Source organism: Colobus angolensis, unplaced genomic scaffold, assembly GCF_000951035.1.
Source record: "Colobus angolensis palliatus isolate OR3802 unplaced genomic scaffold, Cang.pa_1.0 Scaffold158, whole genome shotgun sequence".
Lineage (NCBI taxonomy): Eukaryota > Metazoa > Chordata > Mammalia > Primates > Cercopithecidae > Colobus > Colobus angolensis.
This window is the reverse complement of record NW_012114688.1, coordinates 4614876-4634068: the sequence shown is the minus strand read 5'-3', so window position 1 is coordinate 4634068 and position 19193 is coordinate 4614876. Positions and strand designations below refer to the sequence as shown.

At 34.9% G+C, this 19193-nt stretch overlaps 1 protein-coding gene across 1 annotated transcript in view; it reads right to left on the bottom strand.

Moving 5' to 3' along the window:
• LRRC7 (leucine rich repeat containing 7) overlaps window positions 1–19193 on the bottom strand; it is a 597129-nt gene that overhangs the window by 67491 nt on the left and 510445 nt on the right. Inside the window, exons 22-23 of the mRNA XM_011936894.1 lie at window positions 16152–16292; window positions 7085–7204 (exon numbers count right to left, since the gene is read on the bottom strand). Coding sequence (XP_011792284.1) covers window positions 7085–7204; window positions 16152–16292 — 261 coding nt within the window. The remainder of the gene's footprint in view (window positions 1–7084; window positions 7205–16151; window positions 16293–19193) is intronic.

Below are 19193 nucleotides of genomic sequence, written 5' to 3'. Positions count from 1 at the left end.
CAAACACCGCATGTTCTCACTCATAGGTGGGAATTGAACAATGAGATCACTTGGACTCTGGAAGGGGAACATCACACACCGGGGCCTATTGTTGGGAGAGGGGAGGGGGGAGGGATAGCATTAGGAGATATACCTAAAGTAAATGTCGAGTTAGTGGGTGCAGCACACCAACATGGCACATGTATACATATGTAACAAACCTGCATGTTGTGCACATGTACCCTAGAACTTAAATAAAAAAAAAAAAAAAGAAATTTGATCCAGTTATTTTAAAGCACAAATGATGATTTGGCCACATGGTTGACAGAAAAACAATTTATGATTTTCAAAAGATAATTTAGATCTTACCTTTCTAAATTTTTATAGAAAGAAACATTGAAATGTATTACATTAAAAAACATGACAAATGACACAATTAAAATAAGAAATGAATATTCCTCCTGATAAGCCTAATTAAAAAATCTTAAAAAAAGTATTTTAGAAAAAGCAAAAATTACAATTTGGGGGTAGGGTGGGGTAAAGGAAGAATAATAAGAACATGAAAATGACCACCCCCCCACCCCACACACACTCTTCTAGTTTATTCTTCTTCTGATAAATTCCTAGATATGTCTCAGAGATGACAATCCTGGCAATCCTGAAGTGCTTAATATCTGAACTGATGTTGTAGATGTGAGAAAATCACAGGCAAGTTCAGCATAAGAGGTAAGTTTGTGAGCCAAGACTAATCAGCAAATTTTTAAAGCCTTCCTCTTCCTCTGAGTCCATTCTGATATTGACCCTTGTTAGCCATCTTTATTTCTCTAACTGCCAAGTCATTATGCACTTAACCTAGAACGCTCAGGGAGGGAACAGACACTCAGGGTGGAAAGAGTCACTGATGCTAAAGGAGACCTTTGAATGCCTAGTCTTTTGTTACTAAAGAATTTTCAGATTTTAAAATGCTAGGATTTTATAGTTTCTTGGTTATCCATTCTAGAAGGGAAGTGTTTGGTTTCAATGGTTTTATCAGCCCCACGCTCTTACCAACTGAGCTAACCGACCTCCTTCAATGGTTTTAATATGTCACTGTAGCCTTTTAGCTGCAATGTTTTTCTGCTCCATCATTCTAACATACCCTTGCAGATATTATCCTTTAATTTTACATTTTACAGATATTCAACGTGTTTAAGACTCCTAATCCTTTTAAAAGAGTATCATTTTAGAATTAGGGCAAAACAGCCTTGTCATCCCTATAGAGGATTCGACCAAATCAGAGTGCAATATCTGAATTTAAAATAACGTGTTTTTGCATTTATCTTTTATAATATCACTTTCATATTATTTTCTGTTACATATTGGAGGGAAATATAAAATGATAAGTTACCCATGTGAGCTTGGCAAGTAACCTAATCTCTGAGTATGAGTTTCTTCTTTAACAAAATAAATAGTGCTTACTTCATATAGTTGCTATGAAAGTTAGATAAAGAAATATGTTAAAGCATTTAACACACTGTCTTATGTAAAACTTTAATACATGGAACCAAATATTGTGACTATAGTGACTGTGGCATAATCTGATAGACTGTAGGAGTAACAGAAGTGATGTAATAGGACTCTAAAATACAAACTCTCCTTCTGAAACCATGGTTGTTTTCAGCAATTGCAAAATTTTTAAACAGCAGTTCTTAAAGTATTCATATAATACTGCCTGGAATTTTGGGTGGGGGATTTACACAGCTATAAAATGTTCTTCTAGCAGTGAATCCTAAACTTTTAATACTAACAGACATCAAAATTTGAGATTTTGGGCCACACATGGTGGCTTTCGCCTGTAATCCCAGCACTTTGGGAAGCTAAGGTAGGCAGATCACTTGAGGTCAGGAGTTTGAGACTAGGCTGGCCAACATGGCAAAATTCTGTCTCTACTAAAAATACAAAAATTAGCCAGGCATGGTGGTGAATGCCTGCAATCCCAGCTACTTGGGAGGGTGAGGCATGATAATCACTTGAACCCAGGACGGGGAGGCTGCAGTGAGCTGAGATCATGCCACTGCACTCCAGCGTGGGTGACAGAGCGAGATTATGCAAAAAAAAAAAAAAAAAATTGTGAGTCTGGGACTGCATAGCAAGAAAGGAATAACATCTACCACCTAATTTTACTCCATTAAAAAAAAAAAAAGACAGCTTTTAACACTCTTGGCATTTTTCCATCACTTTATCACTCTCAGGTGCATAGGACAGAAGCAAAATTCTGAGAAATAAACACTTTTTGTCCAATTACTTTATGTGTCTAAGTTTTGGATCCACAGCTTGGAAGATACCCATATTTGTTCTCTATAGCGCTTGAAGTGCTGGCTGGCATGAACATGAGTAACCAAAAATCTATGATAGCCGCAACAGAGAGCCACAAGTTCAGTCAAAGACTTTCCATAATTCCCCCCAAATCCCTACAGTATTACTGTGTTTTCTGATGGCTTAGTTGGAGAGACAAGATTAAAAAAAAAATCTACAGAGGCGTGGAGAAATAGACTCAAATCGGACACTGGCTAAGAATTCTTCACCACTTATTCTCCTTTGATTCCCCATTCAATTTATAGTTCACTTTCTATCTTTCCATTCCCATTATGTCTAGCCTAACTACTCACTCCATAACAACTGCAAAAATAATATTAACTTTTAAAAATGTCATTGTAGAGTCAAAAAGAAACCCAATAACTAATAGTACAATTATCACATCTGTTTCAGCAAATTTTGCAGCCCAGGCTAATACTCCCATGACCATTTTTCTTTCCTTAGGTTGATTCTCACTGAATATTAACTTGATTATTCAACTAATATATAATATATAATATAAACTAAATTTGAATATTTAAAGTGGTCCTTATTCTCTCTACTCTGAGAGGTGATAGGTGGACATATCTATAGGTTCAGGAATCTCAGATTTTAGGCAAAATTGCTATAATATGGGATAATCAGAACCTGCTTATCATAATAGTAGGAAGAAGACACAGTACATTTAGTACATTACTTCTTTCTTGAGTTTTATAGGTTTCTTTACTTACCCTTTAATGTAGATTCCTATGGATTCCACCCCATCATTTAAGCAAACTGCTTTTGCTGATATCACCAATGACCTCCTTGTTGCTAAATCCAAGGAGCCTTTAGTCATACTTATCTTGCTTGACTTTTTTGTGCATCATTTGACCGTTGACCATTCCCTCCTTAAAACATTTTTTCCCTCACTGTTTCCAAGGTGCCACTTTCCCTTGTTTTTCCTTTTACATGTTTCTTAGCGGTCATTGAAATTGAGAGCCCTGTTTACTCTACTTCAACTGATCAGCCAAAGCCAATCATAAAACTCCATTTCTTTTTCTAGGATGGGAAGTCCTTAGCTATTTTGGGTCAGTGAGATGTAAGATGAGGCTTGTTGAAAGACTCAGGGAAGAAAGGTTTTGCACATAAGAGACAGCTACTGGAAGCTTGCTTCTCTCTCTTGCTGAATTTGAAAGAGGAAGCTCGTATTACCGATCGTCGTTGGTAGTAATCTTATAATTACGAGAGAAACCAATTTTAGGATAGAGCCAACAGTGTGGTGGCAGAGCGGAATGGGAAAATAAATCCCTAAGTATTTAATAAGGGAGAAGAAAGTACTAAAGTTGAGGCATAGTGTAAATCTCAACTACTTCTCATGTTTAGTGAAGTGTTTCCTTGAAGTTCAACAATGTTTCCCTTGAATTTTCTACAGCTTGCAGTAAAATCACTGTATTGATCCAATCTTTGATTATTTCTTTTCTGCCTATTTTTCCTATGTACTATACATCTCTTAAATGTTGGTGTTCCATGGAGTTCTGTGTCACCCTTCTGCCTCATTCATGGCTCAATAACACATATTCTGATGATTCCTAAATTTGTATCTCCAGCTAAGATTTCTCTACTGAACGTAGGATAAATATATCCAAACATCCACTGAACATTTCCACTTGGATGCCTTAAAACTACCTCAAATCAACATGTGAAAACCTAAACTCTTCTCTCTTCCTCCACTTCCACCTATTACTTTTTCTGTATTTCCCATCTTAGTGAATGGAACATCATCACTCGCCTGACCAAATTAGAAGCTTGGGTATCAACCTTGGAACTTTTATCTATCTCTATGCCCTATGTCCAATTACAAGATTGTTTTGACTCTAACATTTATCATGATATTGGATCTATGAATTTGTTATGATTTGGTTCTGTGTCCCCACCCAAATGTCATGTCGAATTGTAATCCCCGTCTGTTGAAGGAGGGACCTGATGGGAGGTGTTTGAATCATGGCAGTGGACTTTCCTCTTGCTCTTCTTGTGATGGAGTCCTTACGAGATCTATTTGTTTAAAGGTATATAGCACTTCCCCCTTCTCACTTTCTGTATAAATTACCCAGTCTCAGGTAGTTCTTTATAGCAATGTGAGAATGGACTAGTACAGCATTTCTTTCCATCACCCATTGTTTCCATTTACTTTCACCTGAATTACTATAGAATCTTTTTTTTTTTTTTTTTTTTTTTTTGAGACAGAATCTCACTGTGTCGCCCAGGCTGGAGTGCAGTGGCTGGATCTCGGCTCACTGCAAGCTCCGCCTCCCGGGCTTACGCCATTCTCCTGCCTCAGCCTCCCGAGTAGCTGGGACTACAGGCACCCGCCACCTCGCCCGGCTAGGTTTTTTTTTGTATTTTTTTTAGTAGAGACGGGGTTTCACCGTGTTCGCCAGGATGGTCTCAATCTCCTGACCTCGTGATCCGCCCGCCTCGGCCTCCCAAAGTGCTGAGATTACAGCCACTGCGCCCGGCCTGAATTACTATAGAATCTTAACTAGTTCTATTGCCTCCAGTCTTTCTCCTTGCTAATTCATTCTCTGAAAAGCTGTCAGAGGGCTCTTTAAATAAAAATTTGGTAATGCCCTTTCTCTGTTTAAAACACTTCATATTCCCGTTCTCAGTTCCCACAGGATAAATCCCAGCATCATCTGGCTTCTGCGTATCCCTCTAGCCTTATTTGACACCACTGCTCTTAGTTTCCTCACTAAACAGGTACCCTTTCCAGGTGCTGTCATAGCCCTGTATCCCATCTCCTTAGCATTAACCACATCATATTATATTTACCTATGGTGCTGAATATTACCCAATAGTCAAATTAATAACATGCATAAAATAAATGCTTGTAAATCAGTGGCATTACCAAATATTTTGGATAAAATAAAATTTGATATTTAATGCATTTTTTTAAAGCACTGAAGTAGTCATTAAGGGAAAAATCACTTAGGTTACAAAGAATGTAAGTACGTAATACATATGTAGGTTACAAAGCACAATTATAAAATGAACACTCATGAGCTTAAAAAGTAGAGTGTAAAGAACCATAATTCAATTTCAGAATTAGAATAGTTCCAACGATAATATCCACTTTCTCCCTGATTCCAACCCCTACCTTACCTTTAGAGATAACCACAGTTCTAAATACTATATTTACCATTTACTTATAACAATAGGTTTCTTATGTATTCTCTAAATAATATGAGTTTTGCTTGTTTTGGGATTTGTAAATATGGTATTACATATTTATGCCACCTCCTGAAACATTTTTCCATTCAAATTATGTTTCTAAAGTTAACACACATTATTGTAATTATAGTTTACTAATTTTCATTGCTTTGAAATATTCCTTTGTGTGATTAACATAATTTATTTACATACTCTCCTGGTGGTAAACATTTGTTTTTTTCCAGTTTTCTGGTATTGGAAACATTTCATGTACCCTGAATGACATGTATGATGATTTTTCTACTTTAATACCTTAAGAGGAGAATTGATAAAATGTAGGGTATGTGCATATTCAGCTTTGCAGGAAAATTTGTAACCAAGGTGATGGTGTTTCATATTCCCATAAGAAGTCTAAAAGAGTTTCCACTGCTCTTATACCTACAAACAACTGTATTTTTCAGATTTCTTAATTTTTGCCAGTCTAGTAAATGTAAATGGCATCTCTTTTGCATTTCCCTGATTGATAAAAAGGTTCAGTTTTGTTTTAGTATTTATTTACCCACCTGATTCCCCTTGTATTTTGCCAGTTTAAAAACCTATGTTGTATGTCTTCATTACTGATTTGTAAGAGCTTTAAAAAATATATTTTAGAATACAGATTCTCTCTTCTCTCATATATGTAGCAAGTATCTTATCCCAAGTTGTGGCTTTCTTTTTACTCCTGCTGTGGTAATCTGTTATGTAATATTATAATTACCTCCTTTTCGGCCGGGCGCGGTGGCTCAAGCCTGTAATCCCAGCACTTTGGGAGGCCGAGACGGGCGGATCACGAGGTCAGGAGATTGAGACCATCCTGGCTAACACGGTGAAACCCCGTCTCTACTAAAAATACAAAAACTAGCCGGGCGAGGTGGCGGGCGCCTGTAGTCCCAGCTACTCGGGAGGCTGAGGCAGAACAATGGCGTAAACCCAGGAGGCGGAGCTTGCAGTGAGCTGAGATCAGACTCTGCCTCAAAAAAAAAAAAAAAAAAAAAAAAACAAAAAAAAAACCTCCTTTTCACTCAGCACACCTTACTAGATAAAAAGGCTCTTGAGGTAAGAAACTGTATCTTTTTCATTTTTGTTTCCTCAATATCTATCAAGTACTCCACACATAGCAATGTACATATAGTTGTTCACTAAACATTTGTTGAATCAATTGTCATAACTTTAGAAATAGTGAATCAAATTTTGTTTTATGCAAACTGTTTACAACACACTGTTAAAGCCAAGAGAGTCAGAAGTATATCACATATCATTCTATATGTGCACTTCAAAGGTGAGTGGTAAGAGGTAAGAGTATCTGTAGAGAGGTTGCAGGACGTTGTTTATAAACATTTATTACCAACTTTGAACAGTTGGCAGTGTTCATTTTCCATTCTTTTCAGTATACTTACAGTCAACCAAACTCCTGTAGTAGGATATTATTTACCTTAAAGTTATCACAAACTTAGAAATGATGATAAGACACAAAATATTGATTATATATTGCAGTAGATTGTGCAAGGTTCATGGTTTGTATCATTAATTAAAAATTGGTTACCTTTTTAGTAATGGTGTCTGGAGGTACATCCCGCCTCCCAAGTGGATAAGGATTCCATTGGCCACTAGGAGATACATCTTCTTGTCCATTGTCTAAAATGTTGCTTTGCTGGGACGGGGTCTATTGCAAAAATGGTATGGCATTCTTTAGTGATGTAGTAGAAGTTTACCATAGTTTTCTGAAAAGAGTCCCTAATGATCATGGTAAAATTAATTTTGTTTAATTGCAGAAAAACATACATCCTGAACTGGAAATATTATATACTATCTACTGGGTAAGAACTGTAAATGGAAAGCTTTTTGGAAGCAATTAAAAATGCAATTAAATAACCATCTTAGAGTTGTTCACTGAATTTTAAGGAAAAATTTAGATTATTTACAGTACCTGAATAAAAATAATCAGAATAAAATTAACCAATTGTTACAATTGTTAAAAACCACAGCACTTAAAACTTGCTTAATTTTAGTATAATCTCACCATTTAGAATAGAAATTGAAACCATATAATATATAGAATGTAAGTTCTAATATTCCTAGTCATAACCTAAAATAAATTTTATAAGGTTGTATTAATTCTGGGAGAATATGCCTTGCACTAAACCCAAATAGTGCTAACACTGGCATAGTGCAAGATTTATGGTACTATGGCATTATCAACAAATAGCTTTGGGGAGGCATCAAAAATATGCTATTAAAAATGTGCTATTAGAATCGTAGTGTAAGTAAATCATGACTGTTTTGATTACCAAATTTATTTATTTACATAAATGATATATATTAAAGTTTAAACTCTTCATAAATATTTCATTTTGGCTGATTTCTTGCTTATTAAAAAATACTAATACCTGCCCGTCTTTATTTTGGGTGATTTCATATTCTAACCTGAGTAACAGCAAGCAATCATATACCATCAGAAAGCCTCCAGTGGAGGGAGTATAATGGTATATTTACATATATTTTCACAAAGGTTCCTTCCTTCCCTAGTGTGTAGGATACACAAGTACTGCTTGGTTTCCTGAGAGAATTCTTCTGTGGTTGAGCTATGATACTCCAGTGTTTCCTATGCCATTTTCTGCACATGTTCTAAAGGATCCCTATTGATAAAGCTCAGCTAGAGAGTGTGCAGCTATACTTTGTGTAAGGAATTGTCCTCCTACCTTAGAAAGGGAGAACTGGGCTATTCTCATCATAACATGTTAAAAATGGGCTGTTTGCTAAGCTTCATCTGGTTACATTTAGTGGTCTCAGTTTGTTCTCCTCTGGAAAACAATGACAGAACCTCCTTACCTGCATTCTGACCACAAATATTTTTTTAAAAGCATTGCTTGGAAAAATTCTAAAATAGGATTTATTATGACATTAGATGAAGTCTTCCTAGTATCTAATGGATTTAATGAAAGTTAACTCAGTTTTCTTCTTGTTCTTTGGTTATGTGAATTCTTTTTTCATAATCCTATCAAAAAGTATGAAAAAAAAAGAGAAAAAAGGGACTGAATTTGAGCTCCTGAGTTAGGAATGAATTGATGAGTGTTTATTTGAAAAATTCAATCTAGACAACACGTTTAAAGTATGTATTACTTCAAAATAAGCAGGTAGCTATTCAATGACTATCTGTTTTCCAGCATTGCTTTTCTAGTTTTACCTTTTCCAGATTAATATGTTTGCATGTGCCCATACACATTTTTTTCTAGATATGAAAATATGGTAAATAAAAATTAAAATTAAGATTTAAAACATAATTATTCAGGTTAAGCATTACAGGCCAGTGTTTTCTTTTTGAATTTTTAGTATTTGTCTTTTCTGACTTAGTTTGTTTGCTAGTGAAGTGGGATAATTAATATGTTCATTTGGCCAGGTCTGTGCAATGTAGATTTTTAAGAAGTGGCCAGAATTTAATATAGGTTTCCTTTTTCTCCATATCCTCTCCATCTCTATCTGTGTTTTCTCCACCACACTTGCTTTGACTGCCCAGACATGGCTCCTAGTCACTGTTACAGAGAAACAGAATTACAAAATTCTTTTTGGTGTTAAAAACTGTGAAATCCTTTTAGTCAAAATTCTAACATAATGGTGTAGGTGCTTCACTAGTTTATAAATTAATCTATTTCTTTTTAAAATTAGAATTAAAAATCACACCAAGTCTTTATTACAGGGGCCAAAAGGAACACAAACATGCAGACACATTAAAAAGAACTTTCACTAGGTAACAAAATTAAAGGAACTTCCTGAAAGCAACTTCCTTTTAAGAATGCTCTGGCCTTTTTGTTTTTCTTATATGAGACATTTTAGGGATGACTTAAGTCTGCAGAAATAGAAAGACCATTAAAAACAATTTATTGACATTTGGTGGTGGTGGTGGTGGTGGTGCAGACCAAAAAGAGAATTATGCAGTATGTGCACATTCTTTCCCAAAGGAGTATAGCTATTGTATATAAATTGAGTAGCTTAGCAGTTAAAATTCTATTAAAGGTTAAAAAAGCTACTGAAAAAATGTTACAAAAATGAAGCTATCACTGTTGAAGTTTATTATTCCAGAGAAAACAATTGAACTGAGGTTCAGCTATTAATTCAATTATTTTTTTGTACCACATTCTTTACATTTTCTTTGGATATTTTAAGGAGTAAGAATGAGTTTTATTTTCCTTATCATCTATAACTAAAGATAATAACATGGAAAATCATCACAATGCACTATTTCCTTAGCTTCTAAATTCTGCACGTCTTTAAATATTTCAAAATAATACACAAAATAGCTGGTGTGATTTTGTGAAAAACCAGAAATCGTATTTGATAAGACATGCAATAATGCTGAGTAGAAGTCTTGCTGAACAGATGCTATGCCCAGAGATGAGTGTGGGTATTTGTGGAGTTAACATTTATAATTTTGACTGCTATGAATGATCACCAAGTGTCTACTTGATCAAGAAATTTCTAATTTTGCTGAGACATAAATGTGCATGCGTATGTATGCCTCTTTCTCTATATCTATATATGTCTGCACATTTGTATGAGTATGTGCATGCATGTGTGTTCTTATGTATATATATGTGTATAAACTATATATGTGTGTGCAGTAGTCACATAACTGAGTTAAATAAGCTTAGGTGGTACAGCAGCTTTGCTAACTGATGGGTGTACAATATGCTTGTGAAATTATACTTATTATTACAATTATATGAGAGGCGTATTAGAATTTGCCAATTTTCAAAGGTCTCAGGATATATCCCTTATGAATACAAGGATTTCTTTTGCTAAGTAATTGGCACATGGTTCATTAAGGACACTACCACAGATTCAAAACATCTGCAGTAAAAATTGTTAAAAACAATCATCCCCAAAGTTTTTCCAGTGAAATTGTTATATTATTCATTTTAATAATATCTTTTGGAAGAAATAGGTATTACAAAAGTAAAAATATGCCAAACTTGGATCTAAATGATAGTGATATCATGGGCTTCAATCTGAAGGTGGTAATATAATGCCCAAGTAATTTTTAAATCAGAATTCCATTATAACGAAATTCCACATGAGTACTAAATTATTATTTTGGTAAATTTAGTCACTGTCTATAAGAATTTATTTGGATTTATAGGCTGAAAGCTTTTTTCATAATTAGAAAGGTAAGTGAATCTTTCTTGAGGGACACGTAGCCAATAATAAATGCAGCAGAATCAATAGAAATTACAGGCATGAGCTGCCCTGAGGTGCAGCATAAATCTTGCTTTGCTTTCAGCAGAAAAAATGGCATTAAATAAGCCAATAAGCCTTGGCACTAGGGTGAATAAATGCATACCAAATGTTGGTACTATCTGATACTGAGTCATTTGAATATATACAGAAAGAAAGGACAGTAGACATTTAAAAATAGTTTAGGTGAAAATATTGCTATCTAAATTTCTCTAACTCAAAATCTAGTGAGGCAAGTATCAACTAAGTAATTTCAATCAACTTTAGTAAAACAGATAGTGAGGCTAATTTCTTCCAGGCAAAATTCTATGATAAGATAATTTATTACATATATTTCTATTATTTTAGCCTTCCCTCACCTGAAATTATAATTGATTTATATTAATGCCTAATTCAATAAGCCAATAAACAGTGGGTGCTATGGTATACTGTTATGGTGGTAGAAATTAAAAAATGAACAAGAGAAAATTATCAATGTCTCCATTATAGAAGAGACCACACTATTTATATTAGCAGCTGGCCACTTGTGGACATGGAATTACGAAAGGCCAATGATTTCCTCCCCAGCCCTGCTTGTGTCTAGGGCTGCAGTAGCCTGGATGATTAATAAGTTATTTTCTTGGGTCCATAACCTTTAGCTTTTCATTGCTACCAAAAATAATTCTTGGTGATACTGAGTGCTCAGGAAATGTAAGTGGATCTGAAAGAGCACAAGGTAATTACTAGCATTCATTAAGCTCAGTTAACTAAGAAAGCACTAACCTGTAGCACACAGGGTATGATTGGGGTCATGATATGTTTTGGATTAGTCAATATATTCTACTTGTGTATTCTTTTCTCCATCCTATAATATCTACTTCTCTAGATTGTTTTGAAGGTGATGTGAGGTAATAATCCATATGTAAGAGGTTTTTAATCTATGAGTCATGTTCTATGAAAATGTTAGGTTTTACAAACATTTGAGAAGGGCATCATCACAGAGTAGAAAGAGTATGTATGTAGGCACCAGGCAGAAGCAGATTTAAATTCTACCTACTACTTGCTAAGTGCAGGAGTTACAACAGTGAAACAGTGACAATACAGGTGAGTTATTTTGTGTGACACATGAGCGTCAACTTCCTCATCTACACAATCAAGATATGTCCTTTAAGTGTTTTATGGGTTGCAAGACAAAATATAGTTAAAGTACCTCATAGCACCAGGTACATAGTAGATTCTCAATAAATCTTTGTCTTTATTTTTCTCCCAGTGGAACTATGTATCCATTCTACCATTAATTTTAATATTAAAAATGGTAGTTTGAACTGACATTTTACAATTTGTATTTCTCTATGATAACATAAAATTTCAAGGCAATAGCTAAGCTTAATTACAAATAAAACACATCCAAAGAAGCACATGGAACCATTAATAACATCATAGAAAGTTGCCTTATATGCTTTTTGGAAAGGCAGTAAATAAATGATAAATGAATAAATGAATGACTGAATGAATGAATAAAAAATAAATAGAATACTAATAATTCTGTTATTTAATAAAAGATTTATATGTTCTAAATGTTCTGGTTCCTAAGTATTACTAAATTTTCTGGGAAATTAGCATAAGCATCTAAACAAATGAATATATTAAGGAAATTAAATTTATTAAACTAATTTTGTTATATTTGTTGGCATTGTCTTAATATCTTAAAGAGTTCTATAAAATTATAGAAGATGTAATTTACTCTTTATAGTATAGAAAGCCTATATGTAGCTTGTAATCCATAAAAAATGTACCATACTTGATCTGACATGTAATAAATATGAAAAAATGGAAAATATTTAAAATACATTGCAAAATCTTGAAGAGGGTTCCCTTTTTGTTCATATAAATATTCACAATGTAAATAGTTTATCAAGTGTAGAGTTCTTCAAGATTCATTCATAAATAATTATATCCTTTAATTAGTTTATTACAAATTTGTTTAAAGATTGCCTTGGTGCAGAACAGGAAATATAAAAAAGTTTATTCTTTCTCCTAGTTGCAAGAGGCAAGCCTTGGCAAACAGACAGGGTGGGGATACATGTTTCCTTCAGAGAGCAGCACCTGCACAATGGATACTACAACTCCATTTCCAGTGCTTAACTTCCAACAGGTGAAAACATTAATTTAGATTCCTTAGGAAACTTCCTTCATTCTTTCTAGGACACCCCAGAGTCATGTGCCACAGCATCTAACTAGAGATAGCCAGTATTATCGTTCAAGAATTTTATGAATAAAAGAGACAGCTCCAGAATTTCCACAGGAGAAGAAATAGTTATGTCAATTTTATTTAATGAAAATGTTTGTTCATAAATTGGTCTTACTCTACATTTTAGTGAAATTCTTATGGTTAATGAATATTTAGGGGCTGCAAAGAAGTCTTAAGGATCTGAGACGGTAATTTTTATCATCTTAAGTAGAAAGACAAACACTTTATAACAGATTTTGATGCATTTCTAAATCAAAGTTAAGTAATTTTTGCCTATCTCCTCTCCTGGGGAGAAGGGTTCAGGGAGATTGAACCTCAATGATGGGACCTGTTAGCAATGGTCAGTGGAGCCCAGGAGGAATAATTGGAGAGGCTGCATTTTAAAGAGAGGCTGATTCTACAGAGTGTGGCAGAAAAACCTAACAAATTTTCAAATGAAAGCTCTGTACAAGAGACGTATGAGGGTACAAAAGCGAAAGGACAGAGGCTTAGACTGGAATTCATGGGAGGAAGCAGAACCCAGAGCTATTATTGCAGCCCATTAACTATCCAGTGCCTGATAAGGTTCCTGCATTGGTGACAGGGTGGGAAAGTTGTCCCATTCCTAAATGCTTGAAGTTTATAGGGCTTAAAGTGGTAAGTTTTGGATCGTAAAATCTTTTGGAGTAATGCATTACTCGCCCTGCCTATGTATCTTTTTTCTCCCTTGCCTTCTCTATTTTTCTTCTTTTTTTGGTGCAGATAATAAAATATTGATGATAATTTATTTTGAGGTGGAGTCTTTTAATACTTGAATGATTCTTGATTTGCAATTAATGTGGCTTCCAAAGAAAATTCATTTTGGTCACCTATGTGCTCAACTGAGGATTATTGAAAATCCCCAAATATAACTCTGCATTATTTCTTCTTAGAGCTCACATGAGTCCATTCTCTAGGGTACCCCAAATGACATCAGAAAATTAATATGCTAACACAGTGATACCTAATTTATATCTGGAGAGTAATTTAGATGTTAGGAAACACTGTTTCAAGTGTATTGGCATTTTTCAGATACTGTATATATCTATATTGTCATACAGATTGATAAGTAAATATGGTCAAAAATTAAGCAAAACAGGGGCATCTTCATATGATATAACTTCAGGGGGGTTCAGGCAATAGCTTCCATCATGCCAAGATCTCTTTAATTTGTTCACTGAATTTTGAAATTCCATTTTTTTAGTTTAAAGGTTTGATATGGTTTGGCTGTATTCCCACCCAACTGTCACCTTGAATTGTAATAATCCATATGTGTCAAGGGTGGGGCCAGGTGGAGATAACTGAATCATGGCGGCAGTTTCCTCCATACTGTTCTCGTGGAAGTGAAGAAGCCTCATGAGATCTGATGGTTTTATAAATGGGAGTTCCCCTGCACAAGCTCTCTTGCCTGCTGCCATGTAAGATGTGACTTTGCTCCTCCTTTGCTTTCCACCATGATAGTGAGGCCTCCCTAGCCATGTGGAACTCTAAGTCAATTAAACCTCTTTCCTTTGTAAATTACCCAGTCTTGGGTATGTCTTTATTAGCAGTGTGACAGCAGACTAATACAAGGTTTGATTTCTATTTAATTGGCAAGCCCTATAAGAAAGGTGTGATATCTCATCGATTCCTTAATGCCATTAAGTTTCAAGGTCTTTTTGAAAACTGGTTTTGTCAGGGAAGAGGATGAGAGTCTTGGGCCTCTGAGAGGACATGAAAAATAGTTTTCATTAAAGTAGGAAATGAAGCAAAAATAGTCATGCTGATGGTGTGTTGGAGCCAATTTGTACTGGCTCACGAGAGCCAACTGCACGTGAACCTTCCCAATTCTAAGTTCAGTGACATTAAGTTGGTACCTTGAAATTAGCCATAGGGAGAGTATTTATATTGCTGACATTGGCAGATACCACAAATCAAGGCCTTGTCTTTGATTTGTTACCAGCTCTCCACTGGTCCAGCAGTATAGACCAGGCACAGCAAAAACAGCATTCAAAAGTTTTCAATTTAGTGTTTTTTTTTGTTTTGTTTTTTTGTTTTTTTTAAGTTATGGTGAGTGATAAAAAAGCTGTGGCTAAAAATGTCTTCTTGATTTTGTTATTCTACTCACAGTATGAACCAAACTATCCACAGTTTGGGAATGTTATTAAAAAACTAGATTAACAATAGAACAGGAATTTGAGGTCTTATGACCCTCATTTTGATGGGGTGAGTCATAATGTTCATTCATTTTATTAAGAGAGAAGTGTTTAGAAGTTACTGTCACTCTGTTATCCCTACTTTGCATTGCTTTTTTCATAAAAACTTACTAAGCTAATGACTATATAAATATATAGGCATAATGACATACTGTGAAAATGACTCATTGGTTTCCACTAAAATGTAACTAAGACAGAAGGCATTAATTGATCTACATGTAAAATGTGCATTCTCAGTTTTGGCTGAATTAAACAAACAGAAATGTTTCTTTAACAATGGAAATGTTTCCTCTTTCAGTATATTCCCTTTCGGTGTTCCTACATTTTCATCTAATACCATGTAAACTTGCTACTTTTCCACTAACCTAGTTTCCTAAGCCACAAACTTGTTTCTCACATTTCTCTTCTGTGTTATATTTCCTGCAAAAAAATGGGCTGAAGAAGTATTTATAAGTACCAGCTACTTAATTCTCCTCCTAATTTAGGATTCTATGTCTTTTCCAAAAGAATCAATTGAAATCCAATAATAATTTTGAGCTCTGTTCTCAGAATGCATCACCAGGAGACGATAGGACTATCTCCAAAAAAGTAAAAAACATATATATATATATATATACACAAAATAAAGAAAAACAAAGGAGGAAAAAAGGAAATGAATAATAAGAAAAATGAACCTTGAAGCAACACAAAAAGCCATGTACCTGCTCAATCCAAAAAGCAAAGCTCAATCCAAAAAGCAGGAACCTGATAATCAGTCCAGCTACAAATATTCATTTAGCAGCTAAGAGTTCAGGCTCTACATTATTTGCCCTTGTGCTTTTTGGACTCATAGGAGCCTATAGTAAGCAGGGTTGTATGTACAGCCTAAACACATTAAGTGAACAAACAACATTAATTGGCTTTGGTATGCTGACACATGTAGGGCAGTCCATACTTACTTTCTGAAGAGGTAGTTCTTGATGATCAAATTTAGACTTAGTCTGCAAGTTTAAAGTCATGCTTCTGCCTGCATGCATTGCTGAAATACCTCCATAGGGCAGCATGCCAAGGTTAACTGTATTGTGTTTGTAAGCAGCATTCTGAGTAGAGGAAATAATCATGTGACAGGGTGTGAACACATGCTCAACAAACTGATAAATTACATGAACAGGTTTAAATTTATAACATTTAACTTTAGGCAGGCAAACAGTAACTTTTTAAAAAAACATGCACTTGATCAGACAGAAGCATACGGTAAACAGTGTTAGTTATGCACATAATGAGTACCATCCAGAACTACAGAAAAGACAAAAAGCAAAGAAGATACATTCTGTTTTACATCTGCTGCTAACTCAACGTCATAAATTCTGTCTCTTATACATCGTGATAGTAGTGACTTTGGACAAGTATTATTCACCTGTGGTAATCTATCCATTTAAAAATTCAAACAGTGAGATCTTAAATTTTACCAGCTGCAGATCTTTGTTCTCTTTCACATTGTGAGATCATCACTTGTGAAAGACAAATATTAGTTTCTAATTCTGTCTTAAGCTAATGCATTGCAATGTTAAAGCCAAAATCAGTCTCCTTTATTGCTCAGTCTGTAGGCATAATTACAGCAACTCAGAAAAAACAGCTGGTCAAAATGTCATTTGAGCTGACCATAGGCTTGATTGAACTTACTTATTAATTCAGTTAAATCAATCAAATACATTTTATGTGGATCCAATTCTTAAAAATTATATTTTAAACTAAAGAAATTTCATAGTAATATTGAAGCAATTATAATTTATTGATTTATTAATGCTAATTATCTAATATATCCAAATACCTACAGAACACTCTGGTGGCATTTGCATTTAAGTGACTGATAATTTTTTTCCTATAAAACTTTATTTAAAAATTAAATGTAAAATTTTAGATACCCTCTCATCAAATTGTTTCCACCTGTACTATCTCCTTCTTCAGTCTACAGTGGAAACGTAATCATTGACAGCATTTGGCCCCTTTAAGTAATTTTCTCATTTTGGTAAAAAAAGATCACAGAAGTTAACTTAGCACACTTTTTCTAAGCCAAATATTACTGAACATTAACAGCAGGCAGCTATTCTATTCTGAGGGCAATATTATCAAAGTAATGAGTTTTAGCATCAAAGTTTCATTGACTGAAGCTGAAAGATTTTTATACTCCTGATGGTGTGCTTGTCTACCAATCATATTTGTTATGGATCCATTATTATTTCATATAGAGATTTTCCATTGTCACCATGCCAAAACTGAAAAAGACACTGAACATCTCAATCTAGCACTTGGAAAATTCCCTAAGGTTTAAAATTCCTCCAGTCTAGTGCTCTCTCAGCTTCTATAGAACAGAAGCAGTCTCAGACATATGGGTTCATGTTTTAAATTCCCTGTCATAGTGTGGCTCTGCAGTGAAAGCATGAGCCTTGTGGTTAAACTAAAAGAGGAAACAAGCATCTTTTATCTAGGGTAGTTCTTAGAGCTGCCTCTTCAAGGTCAACACTTAGATGTTTCACCAACATTATGTTGAACTGTTAAGCTTATCCAACGTCCAAGTCTCTAGGCAATTGTCTTTTACGTGGAATGGACAGAGATCTCATAATTTCTTGTGTAACTATTTGATTTTCAGGGTTCAAATGACTCAAATTTCACTGGGAAAGAAGCACATTATTTCTCTGGTGCAGTCTGCCTTTGGACAGAATGTTAAGTAGCACAGCTATGTCGAAACTGGTTTCACATAATAAGTCTGTGCTTCAGTACCCCGAATTCACCTTGTTGAGTAGCTGGGAAGTTTTATGAAAGATATAGCCTGAAGAGCTCAGTAACTCAGCTGAAAGAAAGAAATGCGACTTGGAGAAAACAAAAGAAAGAGCTTCTAGGATCTGATGACTCAAAGCAATACTCTAAGGTAATTTAATTTCTTGGAATTAAATGAGAAGCTATTGAACGTACATTGAAATTGCTTTGAAAAATGAAAGACACCTAGTGAACTGTACACAAACAGAGGTTGTATGATGATCAACTAAGAAGGGAAGTGTCATAGCAATGAAAAATACATGAGTTCGCTTTTTGTTATCTGGGATAGGAAGGGCCTTCAAACATTTGCTGATTCAAATCTCTCTACCCTAACCCTATATGCCTGCTTAAAATTCTTGCTTCATCTAGAGGAGTCGCCTACTTTTCAGAAGCTGGGGTCAAAGGAGAGGAACCATTGATCTGGGATACCAGTAACTAAGTGATGGAACCAAATGCTCAGAATTTTATCTTTTCCTTTTCATTAGTTGTTTCCACTCATTCCTCTGTTGCCTCAAATTACTAGTCATTGTACATATGCTCCAAAAAGCTTCTTATAACCTTTCTTGACTAGTTCATCTTACCCTGTTACGTATGGTCGTGTCTACACGAGGCCAGAGTTCCCAAACTGTACTGTATTATTTGGCCCCAAATATTTTCGCCCTCCAAGTTATCTGTCTACATGGAGGGTATACTTGAGGTAAGGCATGGTGACAACCGACCAGGTGTCTCCCACTGACAGCCAGTCATGAGGCTTTGATGAGGCTCCCTTCAATGGGACTGAGCAAACCTATTTGAAACAGACATTCTGATGAAATATTTTGCAAAGCAGAACCAATTTCCACATTGAGAAACTAACATCCACACCCACATTTATTAGTTCACTCTTTCCCTAAAAAAAATTGTTTTGTCATGTAGACACGACCTACAAGCAATATAATTATTTGAAAAGTGTAAACCTGTAAACATAAAATTCAGTATTAAAGAAATACATAATAAATGCAGTGACCTGTGCTTTTAGTAGAACACCAAATAAAATAATAAAACTATTGAGTGAGACAATGCAATAGTATATTATTACCCAGATCCCCAATTTGCACTCAGCATTCAGCCCTAGAAAATGAGAACAAAAAGCCCCATTTTCACAAAAAGGATCTTTAAGATTCTAATGTCAATGCAGAGCAGAT